This window comes from Zootoca vivipara, chromosome 5 (assembly GCF_963506605.1).
Source record: "Zootoca vivipara chromosome 5, rZooViv1.1, whole genome shotgun sequence".
In the NCBI taxonomy this organism is placed as follows: Eukaryota; Metazoa; Chordata; class Lepidosauria; order Squamata; family Lacertidae; genus Zootoca; species Zootoca vivipara.
In genome coordinates, this window is record NC_083280.1 from 45,539,424 (window position 1) to 45,554,246 (window position 14,823).

Below are 14,823 nucleotides of genomic sequence, written 5' to 3' on the forward strand. Positions count from 1 at the left end.
GATAAATAGGAACCACTACAGCGGGAAGGTAAACGGCGTTTCCGTGTGCTGCTCTGGTTCACCAGAAGTGGCTTTGTCATGCTGGCCACATGACCTGGAAGCTGTACGCCGGCTCCCTCGGCCAATAATGCGAGATGAGCGCGCAACCCCAGAGTCGGTCACGACTGGACCTAATGGTCGTCCCTTTACCTTTACCTTTAAGAGGATAAGAGGATGGGGCGTAGGATTTACAAGCAGGTGAGAAGCAAGTTCCCTGGATCACACGTGGCTCTTTCTAATCACTAGATCTACAACTGAGATCAAGCATCTTCATCTGTTTTGAATACATTCCATCATTTTCAAGATAAAAACTGGAAAAGTGCTACAAAATGTTTTCATCTTGAGCATGGGGGTTGGAAGTACAGTTTCTTCAACTACATGTCACCTAGGAGATGGTCTCACAGCACAGCAGGCCACCATCTTGCTGAAGCTAAGCTGGTCTGGGTCTGGTTAGTGCCTGGATGGATGTAGATGAAATCCACATTTCTTCTGCTCAAGTCCCATCTTGAAAGGTTACAAACATAAGAAAATACATAATCACAGCAATTTGCCTCTTGGTTTCCTGCACTTCTGCACTTCTTCAGCCTTTGTATATTAATCCTAGAGGTTTGAAATAGCCAGGTGCCTTTTAGCTAGCTTCACAAAGATTATATTTGGCACTGGGAGTAGCAAGGAAGTAGGGATAAACCCCCAAGAGTGACCTACGCAACCCCAACAGATTCCAATAAATAAATGCATATTTCTGTGTTTTTTGTGTTGTTGTTTTTTAGAACACTATTTTATTTGACAAGTGGGCATGAACTTGATCATTTAGCTCCATTGGCTACCTGAACTGCAGCTGCATGCCCATATTTACTGTACCATGGTGAAAGAAGCTTTATAATGTTACAGGATGCTTTTTATAGATTACGTTCTCACACCCCAGTCTGTGTTAACCAAAATGTGTGAGATTATCCACAAAGAATGAGAACTTGTGACAGCCCTGGCAGGTATCGTATGGACATTAAATATGAATATTAAATAGGATATCAAAATATCAAAATATTTTCACTACATGTTCATATTAGCAAGAAAGGTATTAAAATACAAGCTTAAACAAGTTTCCTTCCCTTTGCAATTTTTTTCAGGAATCAGTCAGGTAAAATACCAATGAACAAATACCTAATTATGTTGGCAAATACAGATTAGAAAACACAGCTAAGTGGAAACATTTGGCTGAGAACCAGGTGGAAAAGGCAAACATGAGAAATCACCTATATTAAGTTGAATTTAATATGAATATAACTCATATTTTCATCCTTCCTCTTAACACTTCTATGAGGTTATAGGCAACAATTCAGTCTGAACATGAAGGAAAGATGACTAAATAGGCCGTTTAGGGGGCAAGAAATTTGCAGACTTAAGTGAACTTGTCCAGCAAGCATTCATGCAGAGGCCTCTGAGTGTACAATCAATCTGTAACAACAAGAGCATGCTTCAAGTGCAGTTCCTGTATCAAAAGTATACATACATACATAATTTTATGTGTATCGCTGATGAACAAAAGTTACCAGCTGGGCCTGTCAAGATTCTCTCTCAAGCACTCACCAGCCCAACATACAATGCAAATTCACCAAATTGTTGAGCTTTTCAGACGCATCCTTTTGCCTGGATAGCTATAGATGCCCTTCATTGGTTCCCTTCTGCTTTCAACCAGCCCTTGGAGCTAGAGTTACAGATTAGAGCTGCTGTTTCAGCTATTTGTTTTGCAGCTGTTCCTGATGCAAATAACATTTAAATTGACATTAATAGATAAGACTAGCAAATGATTCATCTTAGGTCTTCAGCATTTTATTTTTTACTTTCCTGTAATATAATTTTTACACATAAGCAAAAAGTGCATATCTTAATATAGTTTCCAAATTTTGACTTGTGCGTTTGCAGTAGGTTTGCCTGGGGAATGAGCACTTATTCGGGCAAAAACTGGTATCACTTAAATTGCTCCTGTTACAAGGAAGACATTCTGGGCCACTTGGCTCATGTCCATGAATGTTAATAATCCGACCATCTCTCTTGTGCTTCCTAGTGAATGCTTTTGAGAGTCTCAGATGGTATCTGCAGAAAAGCATTTAAGCACATGTGCAAACTCATTTATTTGTTCCTGAAATGCAGCCAAATTGGCCAAATGGCATGAAGGAAGCTTGAAAATTATGAACATGCCCTTTGGGTTGACATTGGATGCAGAATAAGACTCCTGAGTTAGAACATTGGCATGGAAAACTTGCGTCTTTGAAGTAGCAGTTTGAATCCTTCCTGGTGCCATTAAAAATAATCAGAAGTGCTCACAAACATTTTGGCAACTGGTGTATCTGTTATGAAATGGAAAGTATTCTGCAGTTATTTATTATAGAAAGTACAGTCACCCAATCAGTAGATAGTTTCTGTACTTTAGATGCCCCCATGCTTGAGTATCAATATATTTGCGGTTGCCCTTTACACAGTCAATCTGGTTATTCTATAATAATTGTATAGTTCTCATTATACCAGATCTGACACAAATTGCCAATAATGCTGTTGAATCTGTTAGTTCTGTCTTGCTTCTTTCTAGTAATCATGGCTTTCAACATTCTGGTGTTACATTTCCCTGCATCATTGCTTTTTCTTGTTGTGCTGTAATGTCTTATCTACATTACCAAGGCATTATTTTAATAATCTCAGTGCAGAAGATTGCTTTGCTCCTCCATACATTCTTGTTAACTGAACTGGTTCAAGACAGGGACAATGTTTTAGAGAGTGGCAGGGTCACAGCTCCATTTCTGCAAAGGTCCCACTGTCTCAGTAGCCCTGCCATTCTCACCTTGCATGCAGAGCACTGCAAGCAAAGGCAGAGGGTCATGCAGGGTGTTAGAATACAGTAATTATAATTGCTCCATTCTGAAGGAAATCAGCCCTGAGTGCTCACTGGAAGATCAGATCCTGAAGCTGAGGCTCCAATACTTTGGCCACCTCATGAGAAGAGAAGACTCCCTGGAAAAGACCCTGATGTTGGGAAAGATTGAGGGCAGAAGGAGAAAGGGGACGACAGAGGACGAGATGGTTGGACAGTGTTCTTGAAGCTACGAACATGAGTTTGACCAAACTGCGGGAGGCAGTGCAAGACAGGAGTGCCTGGCGTGCTCTGGTCCATGGGGTCACGAAGAGTCAGACACAACTAAACGACTAAACAACAACAACAATTATAATTGCATGGTTAGCAACCCCATGTGTTGTTGTTAAGAAAAGTGTGTGGGGGGTGGTGGTGTAATTTTCATGTGCATGGAGAAGGAAGATTTAACTCTCCCTTGCCCAGGCCGGTGGGTCCAGTGATTTTTACATTAGCATTGGATTTTGAACCAGAGAAGTGGTGTCCTTTCTTCTAGCAACCTGTATGCATGGTGCTTCAGAACTCAAATACTGTCTGAATGTGATGTGGGGTAGACAACAATATGCTTTTTCTAGGTGATCACAATATCAAGTGGTAGGATGTATCCTACCCTTTTAAGATTTCTGTCAGTGCCATTGGAAGCTGCTCGGGCACCCGGAGCGGCAAACATTACGCACCCCTGGGGGCGGGGCGTTGCTATGTAGCGTGCATGCGCAGCGTTGCTACATACGACGCATGCGCCCTATGTGCGACGCCTGCAGCACTATGTAGTGATGCTGTGCATGCGTGCTACATAGCGGGGTGCCGTCGCCACTCGTGCTGCCCCCCAAAACACAGAGCTGGGAGCAGCCCGCCCCCCTTGCCCCCACCTTGCTACGCCCCTGATTTCTATCACTTCTTTCTTACCTCATAAAGTGGGAATGAGATTGTAGAATACTGAGCTGACAAAATGGGCTGTTTTAATTACCGGTAATTCATCTCTAAATTTTTAATTACTGAGTCTTTACCCAAGTTTCTAAACTTCAGGTTACAGGTGAGGGCTGCAACTTTTAAATGTTTCCCCGTGTTTAAAGTCCCTGCCGTTATACAACTAGTGCAACAAGGATAAAAATCAGCCCAACCTAGCTCAGTTCCTGATATTTTACAATTTTCTTTATAAAGAGAGTTTTAAAAAGTATCTTTCAAAAATAGCACCCCCACCCCACTTGAAGCAGAACAATACTCCATGCTGCTACATGTGGAAACCAGGTCTCTGAGTGATTAGCCCCAGTGGAGGCTTTTCTTTCTCCTAAGGCTCATTGCAGAGCGTAAGTGTGTGGAGTTTGGCTGAGGAGGAAGGGGTTAAATTGACCCTCACTGGACACTGCCATTACGGATGAAAACAGACCTGGTATTGGGTTTTTAAAAAACAACAACACCCAAATGTGGTTGCTAACTGTTCAATTAGAACGATGTCTAATTTAGGCTTCAGACAACTTCCCTGAGTTGGATAAGGCAGGTTAATCCAAACTTCATACCAGGGGTGGTGGTGGGGAATTGCTAAGGAATTGTGACAGCTGTCCTTGAATGGCTGCATTCATACTTCTGCTTATAGTGAGCAACAGACTAATTACTTAGCCTTAGGAGTAAACCATAAGCGTGAACAAGCCCTGTAGCTGAAATGTTTTTTTATAAACCAAATCAAAGACAGATGGCTTGCCTGTCAGCACTCACTTGAGACACTTTTGTGGTCCTAAGGGAAGTACTTCAGTGAAACAAAAAGGCTGGCAATACAACAACCCTGGTGAGGTGTCTTGCTGACTTCAGTGAGAAGCCTACAAATCAACTGACATCATAGCACGATGGTGTTAATAGTGTCGTGCCTGCCCTTCATTAAAACATACAGCTAGAAAAGAGGTTTTGCTAATGAAAATATTACTTACACAAATAACCAGGGGTCATAAATGATGTTATAGAATCATAGAATTGTAGAGTTGGCCATTGTAAAGGTTATGGCCCCGCCCACAGCAACTATGCCACACACACTAATGTACATATAACCTAGCAGATTGTATACATAGAAAAAGTACTCCTGAAGTGTGGAATGTCAGTTGCAATTCTGCTGAAATAGTGCCCTCCATATGTTATTGGATAGCACTTTCCATCATCCCTGGCCATTGGCTGGTGGGACGTATCCAACAACTTCAGGAGAACATCACATTGGCTATATGATATTTGCCAGGCTCCATCTTTTTTACTGTTTTAGGAAGCTAGTAAAAAAAAAACTGAGTTACAGTATTTTAAAAAGTCTGTTCAAATTTTTTTCCCATGATTTTCTTTAAAAAAAACTTTTGAAGGTTCTTCATTGCATTCTATATGTAGTGCTTTTTGTTGTCGTTTTTCCTGTGCTAATGTGGGATGATGGTGATGATTTAGTTTTTGCTTATTGCTTTCTGTTACTTTTGCAAATATGACAAGATAAAATAAAAATAAAAAGTAGATAAAATGCATGAGAAACTTTACCTGAAATCCAGATAAAATAATGATCCAATCTCACTATCCTCTGTACTAAACTCTAGAACAAATACAGTCTGAAGTATATTGAGGGGGGAAACACAGAGGACATAACATGTGACGTTCATCTTATTGGAGTCAGTGAGATTTATATTAGCCACAATTGAGTCCCACTCCATTACTTTCAGTTGTACTAATCACAACTCAGTTTTGCTGAATGAATGAATCTGAAATGTTTATTCATTTCTTTTATAAATTAATGAGTTGTGTTCTCTGCCACAATGGCACCCAAATGGAACCGATAACAAAAATTTAAAACTATAATAAAAATGCAGTAAAATACTATTTAAAAAACTGGGTTGGACTGCAACTTAGTCCTGCTTAGAGTAGACCCATTAAAATCAGTTGGACTTAAGTAAGTCATAACTGAATTCCCTCATTGATTTCAGTGGATCTACTCTTAAGCGAGATCGTCTAGATCCAACCCTATGTCCCCAGAAGTCGCGTTGAGTGCCATGGAATTTACTCCCAGGTGGTATAGGATTTCAGCCTATGGACAGCAGTAAATTTAAAAGTACATCAACACTGTAAACAACCACCAGTAAACTAGGCATTTCTCACAACTTCTAAGTGGAGTTAGAGCCATTCTTCTAATCTTGGATATGCATTTGCAAGACCACTTTGTGTGAATCAGTTATCCTTTTATATGGCATAACTCCACTTTCCCCACTCAGCTGGAAAGAAAGAGAAGGTGTTTGGACAAGCATAGCTGTGGATTCACCCTCCTCTTTCCAAAATGCTAAAGCCAAATACCTGCTCAGCTGTCCTTTTCATTTTTACCATGAAACTCATTACTTTTCAGGGCTCTCCAGCAATCTGCCAGTGGTTTCTTGATGGATCCTGCTTATTTACCATCTGATTCATTTTTCCAATTGTTGCCCCCCCCCTCAATATCTGATACTGACTCAGAGAGAGTCTGCCTGAAATGGTACTTGAAATGTTTACAGAGACAATTTCACTGGAAAATGGACTGATCTGACTGTAAAAGGGGAAACATATTGGTAACAGCAAAAGCTTGCATTTCTCATAGAGGAACTGATAATGTAAACTAGACGTTCACATTTTCCTCAGGTGATCTCTTCCCTCTCTTGTTCTGATTTTCAGACAGTGAAATTATTCCTCCAGATTGTCTCCGTCCAAGATCCTTCACGGCTATCCGGCGGCCTTCACTACGCAGGGAGACCGAGGACACCCGTCTGTCCGTGAGCCTTTGCGACCTCAACCTCCAGGAGGAGAACTTCCATGTCATGGCTGCCATGTGTCCCATTCCACAGAATTCCCTCAACTCTCAACATTCCCACCTGCTCCCATCCCAGCTTGAAAGTGACCTCCGTTTCCATCAGCTCAGGGGAGCCCATATTAAAATCCTGGATGACCAGACAGTGGCTCGCCTGGAGCATGCTCGAGAAGAGAGAACTTTGGTTTTCACCAGCAGGCCCCTTAGAATCAACGAGACCATATTTGTCAAGATTAATAAATCCAACACTTCACGTACTGGGACACTCTCTTATGGGGTGACCACTTGTGACCCTAGCACCCTGAGGCCCAGCGACCTTCCTTATAATCCAGAGTCTTTGGTTGACCGGAAAGAGTTCTGGGCAGTTTGTAGGGTGCTGGTGCCTCTCCAGAGTGGAGACATTTTGGGATTCATGGTGAATTCAGAAGGCGAACTGCACTTGAGCCACAATGGAGCAAACGCCGGCATGCAGGTGTGCGTGGACTGTTCCCAGCCACTGTGGATGTTCTTTGGTTTACATGGAGCAGTCATGCAAATCCGTGTCCTGGGTATGTGTGCCTCTTTCCACATGCAGTGTTACATAAATGGGTGGATTGGGCTGAGTGGGCTCGTGGTAGCACTAGAATATAGCACTGGGGTGAGCAAAGAAAAGGCAAAGTAGGTTCTGTGGCAAGTCCTGTCTTGTTTGCACTGGATGTTGGAGGTGAGAGAATGGAGAAAGCAGGGTTGCTTCTCAATACCTGCAGTTCCAGCTAGGGCATCCTATCAAGACTGCCAGTGGTGACTTTCCAATGGGGAAAAGGGTAAGTAATTTTTATTTATTGGGGGTTATGGAGACACTCGCATTCTCTTTTTTCCCTATTACCCACAAAATTGAACAGACTGAAAGAAAATAATATAGCTGACCACTGGCTTCATTTAAACAGCATGTGCAGCCAGCATTTCAGCAAAAAAAGAAAAGAAGCAAATGGCTTTATAACATTAAAATCTCACACATTTAACATTGAGGTACGCCGTGCTATAGTTCATGAGCAAGGCTTGTAAGTGTGATAGCATTTGAAGTAAACAGCCTAACTTTTCCTTATGTTGCTATAAAATGTGAAGTTAAGAATTCAGCCATGCAGTTTAATATATTACATAGAAATACTATTATGAGTATTCATTCTTATGGCTTGTTACCAATGTTTGTCTAATATGACTTGAATTCCAGAAAGTAGTTATTTGCTCTGAGAAATCTAGTCCTTACTGCTTTATAGCTTCTCCCAAACACTAATTTTATGCCAAAAAAAGAACAGAGCTAACAAGTGAACTTGCATTTTGGGAATGGTGAATGGCATGTTGTGATGATGATAATGATTTAGACAGTGTATATACTACTTAGTAAAAAATATCATTAAGTCACCAAATGGAAATGTGCTCCCTAGCACTGTAGAAGTAGAGCACACAGCTTTTAAAGAGCCTTTTAAAAATGAGTTAATAAGGAAAGGAAAAGTGTTCATGAAATGGTGGGCCATTTTTCTGCAAAAGGAGGGGGTATCCTTGGTAATGTCATGTCCCTTTTCCTAAAGTAGTTCTGGGATTTTGAGGAGATTCACCAGATTTCGGGGTCTACATGAATGAATACATTCATTCTGATACGTCTGAGATATCTCAGGAATAGTGAGTTTTTATGCCACAGATCAATTATGAGAAGGTGAAACCTGTGTAGTTTTGTTCATCACAGAAGCAGCTTCATTCCTTATATAAAAAACACCCCTCTTAAGACTTGCAACAATTGTGTTATCTTGGAAAAATGCTGTTAGCCAGCAGCTTAAAATGAATACACCACAAGAGAAGTTTGGCAAATGCAAACAATGAATGCACATAAATGTGCCTAATGGGTCTCTTCCGTTATGTAGCATTTGTTCTGGGGTGCCCCCAAGTTTTGTGAGCCATGTATTTAATTTTGTGTTTAGGAAAATGAACTCATTAAATAGGCAGAAATGTAGCAGGCAGATCATCTGAGGCACTTCGTTGCCTAAAGTATTCAGAAAACTGCAGGGCAGACAGCACTTTAGTGTTTTAATAGAAATATGTTTGGAAGCAGCAGCTTTGGGGTTTCTGGTATATGTCTAAAAACATTTTTTATTTTAAAAAAATGCCTCAAGTGCATCTTAGAAAGGCATTAGCTGTGTTAAATGCTGTGTGAGCCATTCCATCAGGCTCAATTTTATTTTTATTTTTCTTCTCTTGTAAGCTAAGTATACATTAGTAATGAAAATGATTAGCAAGCATTTCCCGAGGGGGTCTAATCATCACCTGCTAAAGGGCTGTGCACTGACATTATATAGTACCCTGAGCAGATCTTCATTTTCAGCATCATTTAAAAGTGAAATTAGTGCAAATTGGAATCTGCCCCTTTACAATTTTTGTGACGATGGGGAGCCTTCCTTGAGGAGAAACATGCAATGTGAAGAGACTTAGGGCTGGCTTCCTCAGTATTTCCATTTCCTTCTTAATGTGTTTCCTTAAATTATGCTAAGAATGCCTTTTCATCTGGAATGTCACTTGTGAATATTGCTAGTAAAGGATAGAATGCAAGAGAGAGAGAGAGAGAGAGAGAGAGAGAGAGAGAGAGAGAGAGAGAGAGAGAGAGAGAGAGAGAGAGAGAGAGAGAGAGTTGCTGCTTCTAAATTGTTTGGAGAACAATGCTTTTTCTATTCAGAAATGGGTTTAGGTATCACCCCTGGAAACATTCATAGTCAGTGGCATTGAAATAACTAAAGTGGGGATTAACAACCTGTGGCCCTCCAGATGTGGTCACAATTGGCCATTCTGGCTGAGGGTGCTGGGAGCTAGAGTCCAACAATATGTGGTGGGCCACAGATTGCTAATCCCCAGACGGCAGGGAAATAATCGTATTAGGACTCAATCCCTGCAACATCTTTATAGTTTATCTGTTCCAGAGGTTTCAGGGGTGTCGTTTTTCTTTGCCACTCTCTCCATTCCTTGCTTCTGATCCTGATTGTGTTGGTGTCTAGTTGTTCTTTCCCCCTAGATAACCTATCCTCTCAAAATAATGGCCTCAATCCAGCTATAAGTACGGGGCCATCAGTTGCATTTAACAACTATTTGCCTCTGATGGGGATGCACATTCTAAGTCAGTGGTGGCCAAACGTGCCCTTCCAGCTGTTTTTGGACTAACTCCCATGATCCCTAGCTAACAGGACCAGTGGTCAGGGATGATGGGAATTGTAGTCCCAAAACAGCTGGAGGGCCAAGTTTGGCCACCACTGAGCTAAGTACATCTAAACCACAAAGCAGATGGACATGTGACTCAACGATGTGCATGGGAGACTGTTTCCTTGCGTGGGTCTCCCTAGAATATTGAGGAAGAGTCATGTGTGCAGAGACAGGAGAAACCAAAGTCTTGTGGTAGAACATAGTCCAATGGTACTTCCATTGAAAGAATCAGGTGGCATGTGATGGGAAAGACCTCTACTTGAGAATATGGAGTACTAACCCCTCTGGGTCCCTTCCAATTCTACACTTCTGTGATTAAATGATGCCTGTCAGAGCACATTATACTGGACTAGGTGTGCAAACATCACACACTGGTATAAGGAATTTCTTCAATTGCCACCTTTGCAAGTACCTGAGGCTGCTGCATGTGGGTGTGATCTAGAAACTCACCCTCCTATCTGAATTTATCCTTGACCCAGGAATTATTGATCACACCAGCTGGTAGAGCACTCTGCAGATGGGGAGGGGAAAATAAATTCTGGTGCCCCTCCCTGCTTCTAGTTGCCCGTCTGCTTGCAGCTGCATGGATGGTGGACAAAATCCACAAGATGATTGAAATGGGGGAGAAAGTCTGTTCAGTTTTCATTTTAATGCAAACTTACTAACAGATGAACTGTAGCTATTCTTTGAAATTCTCTGAATGTTGTGATTCTGTTCTTCAACCAAATAATGTGTATAGAAATTCAAATATTATATTTAAAAAGTGCATATTCCACTTCTGTGGTAATGTGAAGAACTGAACTTAAGGTTGAAAAAGTTAGAAATGAAGAGAAAGCAGAAATTAACAGATTGAGTTTGACAAACAAAAATGATATGAAGTTATAGTCAAGGGACTTACACACCAGGCATAAACTTTATGTTCTCTACTTCTGTGAGACTGAAAATTAATTGTCTTCTCCATCAGAATAATAAAACAGCTCTGGATGAAATAGGATGTTAGCAATAATTATGTATTAGCTCCCTTATGCCTTTGTATATTGAATAAATTGGAAGCAAGATAGTTTATCATCCTCTCTGAATTTTGATGTGCCTGTTCATGGCAGCCAAAGCCTCCCCATTTCTTGCACAAATGCTGGAATACATTTTTCTGCACACATGCAAGTGACAAAATGGACTAAACTTCCTGGTAACAACCAGGTTGATTCTTCCAGCAAAATCTGCACTAAATTTTAAAGCATCATACTTTTTGATGTGCTGTTAGTGAGTTAGTGAGAGTAAAATTAACTCTGAGCAAAGTGCTAGTCCATCCTGATGTTCTGGCTGTCTTAACCTCCTTGGGCTTGTGTTCGACCTAAGGTGGATGTTCTATTAGTGCAAGGATTTCTCCTTGCACAGCAGAATGTCACCCCTCTCTCCTCCTCCCATGCCCCCCCTCTATCTGTTCTGGGGGCTCCCTCAACCTCAAGAGGAGATTCATGGATAGCATAGGGTGCATGCGGGGTGAGAAGAGGTTGTGTTCTGATCCTACCTATGGGACTGAGTTCAGAAAGTAGTATTGGGAAAGTGCTTGTTAGCCCCCTGACAGTTATGATATGGGATTCTGCAGGGCAATGTTTTAACCCCCCCCCCTTTGAGACTTATGTGAAAGGTTATCCATACATTAATGCTAATCATAATCACACAGTGCATCCCAGTGAACCTGGTCTTGCCACTGTACCAGTGGATTGAATGCTGCCTCAGCAATCAATCTAGCCCCTTCCTTGTGCTGTCAGCAGGTTTACATCTTTTGCATTGAAAAAAATCATGGCCCAAACATCATGCTTTTAGCCATTCATTCATCTCTTACTAACTTTCTCAAAGTGCAAAGTTAATCCAAGGATGGAGGGTTGGGTGGATATTTTTTGTGACAGTGGACGTGAGAGGCTAGCCACCTTGTACTGTGCATAGCCAAGTTCTTATTCAAGCTTGCAGACCTGGTGTGTGTGTGTGTGTTTTCCATGTTTCCTCCCAGAGTTCCACCCTGGAGAAGATACCTGTTTGGACTGAGAGCACAGAGGCCTCGGTGCTCTAAAAATATTACTTGCACCTTCTTGGCCATCATAAATTCTGCCATCTTGGCAGCTTAAGATCTCTCTGAGCAATCAGCCTGGAGCATGGGTTCCAGCTCTTTGTGTGTTCTGATTTGAAAATGTGAACAAACACTTTGACTGCATTTGTATGAATGTGTACAGTACATCTCTAACTGAATCTCGCCAGAGTCTAGGAGGTATGTTCCTGGCAGCAGTGGCAATCACAGCTGCCACTGAACACCATTTTTTCATGAATGCTAGATCAGGACCATTATGAGAGGCAAAAGAAGGAAGCCCTGCTACCCTCCATGCTAGAGTCCCTTTCTGGGATGGGTGTGGGGGCAGAATCAGCGGTTTCTTTTGGGGAATGTGGGAGTGGTTTGCCCTACCAACCTGACAAAACCCACCACTGAGGCCTGTCCTGGGTCTGGGAATCGCTATATTAATTTGCTAGAATTTCCCCCCCTTTTTTTAGGGGAAATGGGCTGCCATTTTTATTTCCCAGAATGCCCTGAAGCAACAGTACATTGGGAGCATTATGGGGAATTAAAATGGAGGCTCCTTGATTCCACTATGTGAAGCTGCCCAGCATTCCTGCTGCTGCCGTCGCCACAAGATAGGCAAATTGGTATCTCTCTGATGCACGGGTATATCACCCATGCTGCTCCCTGCATATGGAGCCTCATTTAGGTCAAAAATATGAGAGGAAGTCTTTTGTTTTGTATACTTCTTGGCTGCTGTTTAATGTCTCTCTCTTTGTTGTGTGTATATGAGATCTGTTCCCTTGCTAGGATGTTTACAATATACAATACAATTCCCTTCATTTGAACAGATTGGAGGAATGGGTGTGGGGTAGGCTGCCTCCAAGAACATTTAGATAGCAGACACTGGTTATGCACAGGGCTGCAGCAGACCATCCCTTTTAGAGAAGAGACTCTAAAATGACTTAGAAAGCCTTGAGTTTCCTAGAAGCAGTAAGCAGGATGCACAGAGAAAAGAAGGAACTGCAGCACCACAGATTGCCCTGAGCTGACCATACTGTCCCATTGTTTTCGTGGTAGGGCACCTACTTTTCATGCAAAAAGTCTCAGGTTCAATCCCTGGGATCTGTAGGTAGCTCTGGAAAATATCTTTGTCTGAGACCCTGGAGAACTGCTGCCACTCATGCTGAACCATATGGGCCAGTGGCTTCCTGTGTTGCTCCTCCCCGTCCCGACGTATTATGAATTGTGGTAGTCTTCCACATTTGTGGCTTCCACATTTTGCTCTAGGCACCTTCAAGAAAGTACTGCATTGATGGGCCTCTCGGGCACATGCCAAAGACCTTCAATGCTCTGAAGCGCCTGGTTAAAACAACAACAACAACAACAACACTGTTCCATTACATAGAAACATAAGGAGGGGCCTCCTGGATCAGACATCACTGTACCGGAGGACCACCAGACTTGAAAAGTGGAGATCTTTTGCAATGTGGAGCCATAATGGGGCTGCACTGCGTATTTGATGGCCTCTGCTGTGAAAACCGGTAGGCAAAAACACTGCTCCCTTTCTGAATTACTTATGATAAGGTATGCGCTAGCATTATAGAGCTGCTCTCCAGAGGGTTGCTAGGATGCTGTCCCACATGTGTGGCCTCTAAAACAGATTTTAAAAATCTGTTTGTAGTGACCCATTTCTGTGGAGTGCTATCAGACATGTTGAGCTTGGGTGCCTACAAGGGCTCAGTGAAATTTCAGGCCTGTGCTAGACCCTTGGATAATGGCTGCAGCTCAGTGGGAGGTAGCCATGAATGGTTGCTCTGACATTAAAGCATTGTCTATCATAGCCATAGGCAAACTCAGCCCTCCAGATGTTTTGGGACTGCAACTCCCATGATCCCTAGCTAACAGGACCAGTGGTCAGTGATGATGGGAATTGTAGTCCCAAAACTTCTGGAGGGCTGAGTTTGCCTATGCCTGGTCTATCAAGTCATTTTGATCAGGTTGTATGGATGGGACAGTTTTCTTTCTACGCTTTGTTTCTTTTCAATTGGAGCAATACAGAATTCATGTAAGTAGTATTTTTTAATGGAGAGCAACAGTTGCCTTCTAATGAAAACAAAATCTGCCTGTGAACTTGGTTTGGAATGGTCAGCCCTGCTCAGCTTTTGAGCCAGAAGCTATCGCTTCCACCTTCCTCTCTGCCCATCCTGCCCACCCGCTTTTCTGAACTTATGCTAATCAGTACACACACACACACACACACACACACACACACACACACACACACACACACACACACACACAGCAGAGCTGCATTGGCTGCCAGAACAAAATAGCCAAGGATTCTGCCATGATTAGCCAAAATCTGACATTGAGTAACGGTCCATTAGAAACAGCTGCCTTTCCTCAGAATGTTGTCCTCAATGACCTTGGCATTTTGCAGTGTTACATGGGAAGCATTACTTATTTTATTGCCATTTCTCCCCTTAAAAATGGCAAAATCAACATAGCACATTGCTAAACCAGCAATGGCAAAGAGTTGAAACAGTTACCATAAAGCCTAATATTGTCATAAGCTTTGTTTCCAAAGAACAAATGTTGGAACACAGCTTGGACCCCGTTGCCTCCCCTGGCCTATAAAGTAGGGTTCAGGAATGGATTTGGGACTGCTGCTTTCAGTTCTCTGTTAGGATTGCCAAGCCCAGACTTTTGAGATGCTTCTTTTCCTTTAAAAGGAGTGTAAAAAGGAGAATTTGAATAAGTTTGGGATTTGTTCCACCATAGTAATGTGTTATTATTATGAGTAGTAATAATAGTATT

The 14,823-nt window shown here is 42.1% G+C and overlaps 1 protein-coding gene across 4 annotated transcripts in view; it reads left to right on the top strand.

The window, feature by feature from the left end:
* The window catches only part of NEURL1 (neuralized E3 ubiquitin protein ligase 1), a 71,552-nt gene that overhangs the window by 39,696 nt on the left and 17,033 nt on the right, over positions 1–14,823 (top strand). For 3 of the 4 annotated variants that reach the window (XM_060274718.1, XM_035133362.2, XM_060274717.1), the window contains exon 4: positions 6,599–7,279. In XM_060274718.1, coding sequence (XP_060130701.1) covers positions 6,599–7,279 — 681 coding nt within the window. Of the gene's footprint in view, positions 1–6,598; positions 7,535–14,823 lie in introns of all 4 variants that reach the window. The other variant, XR_004693686.2, reaches the window with a different exon arrangement.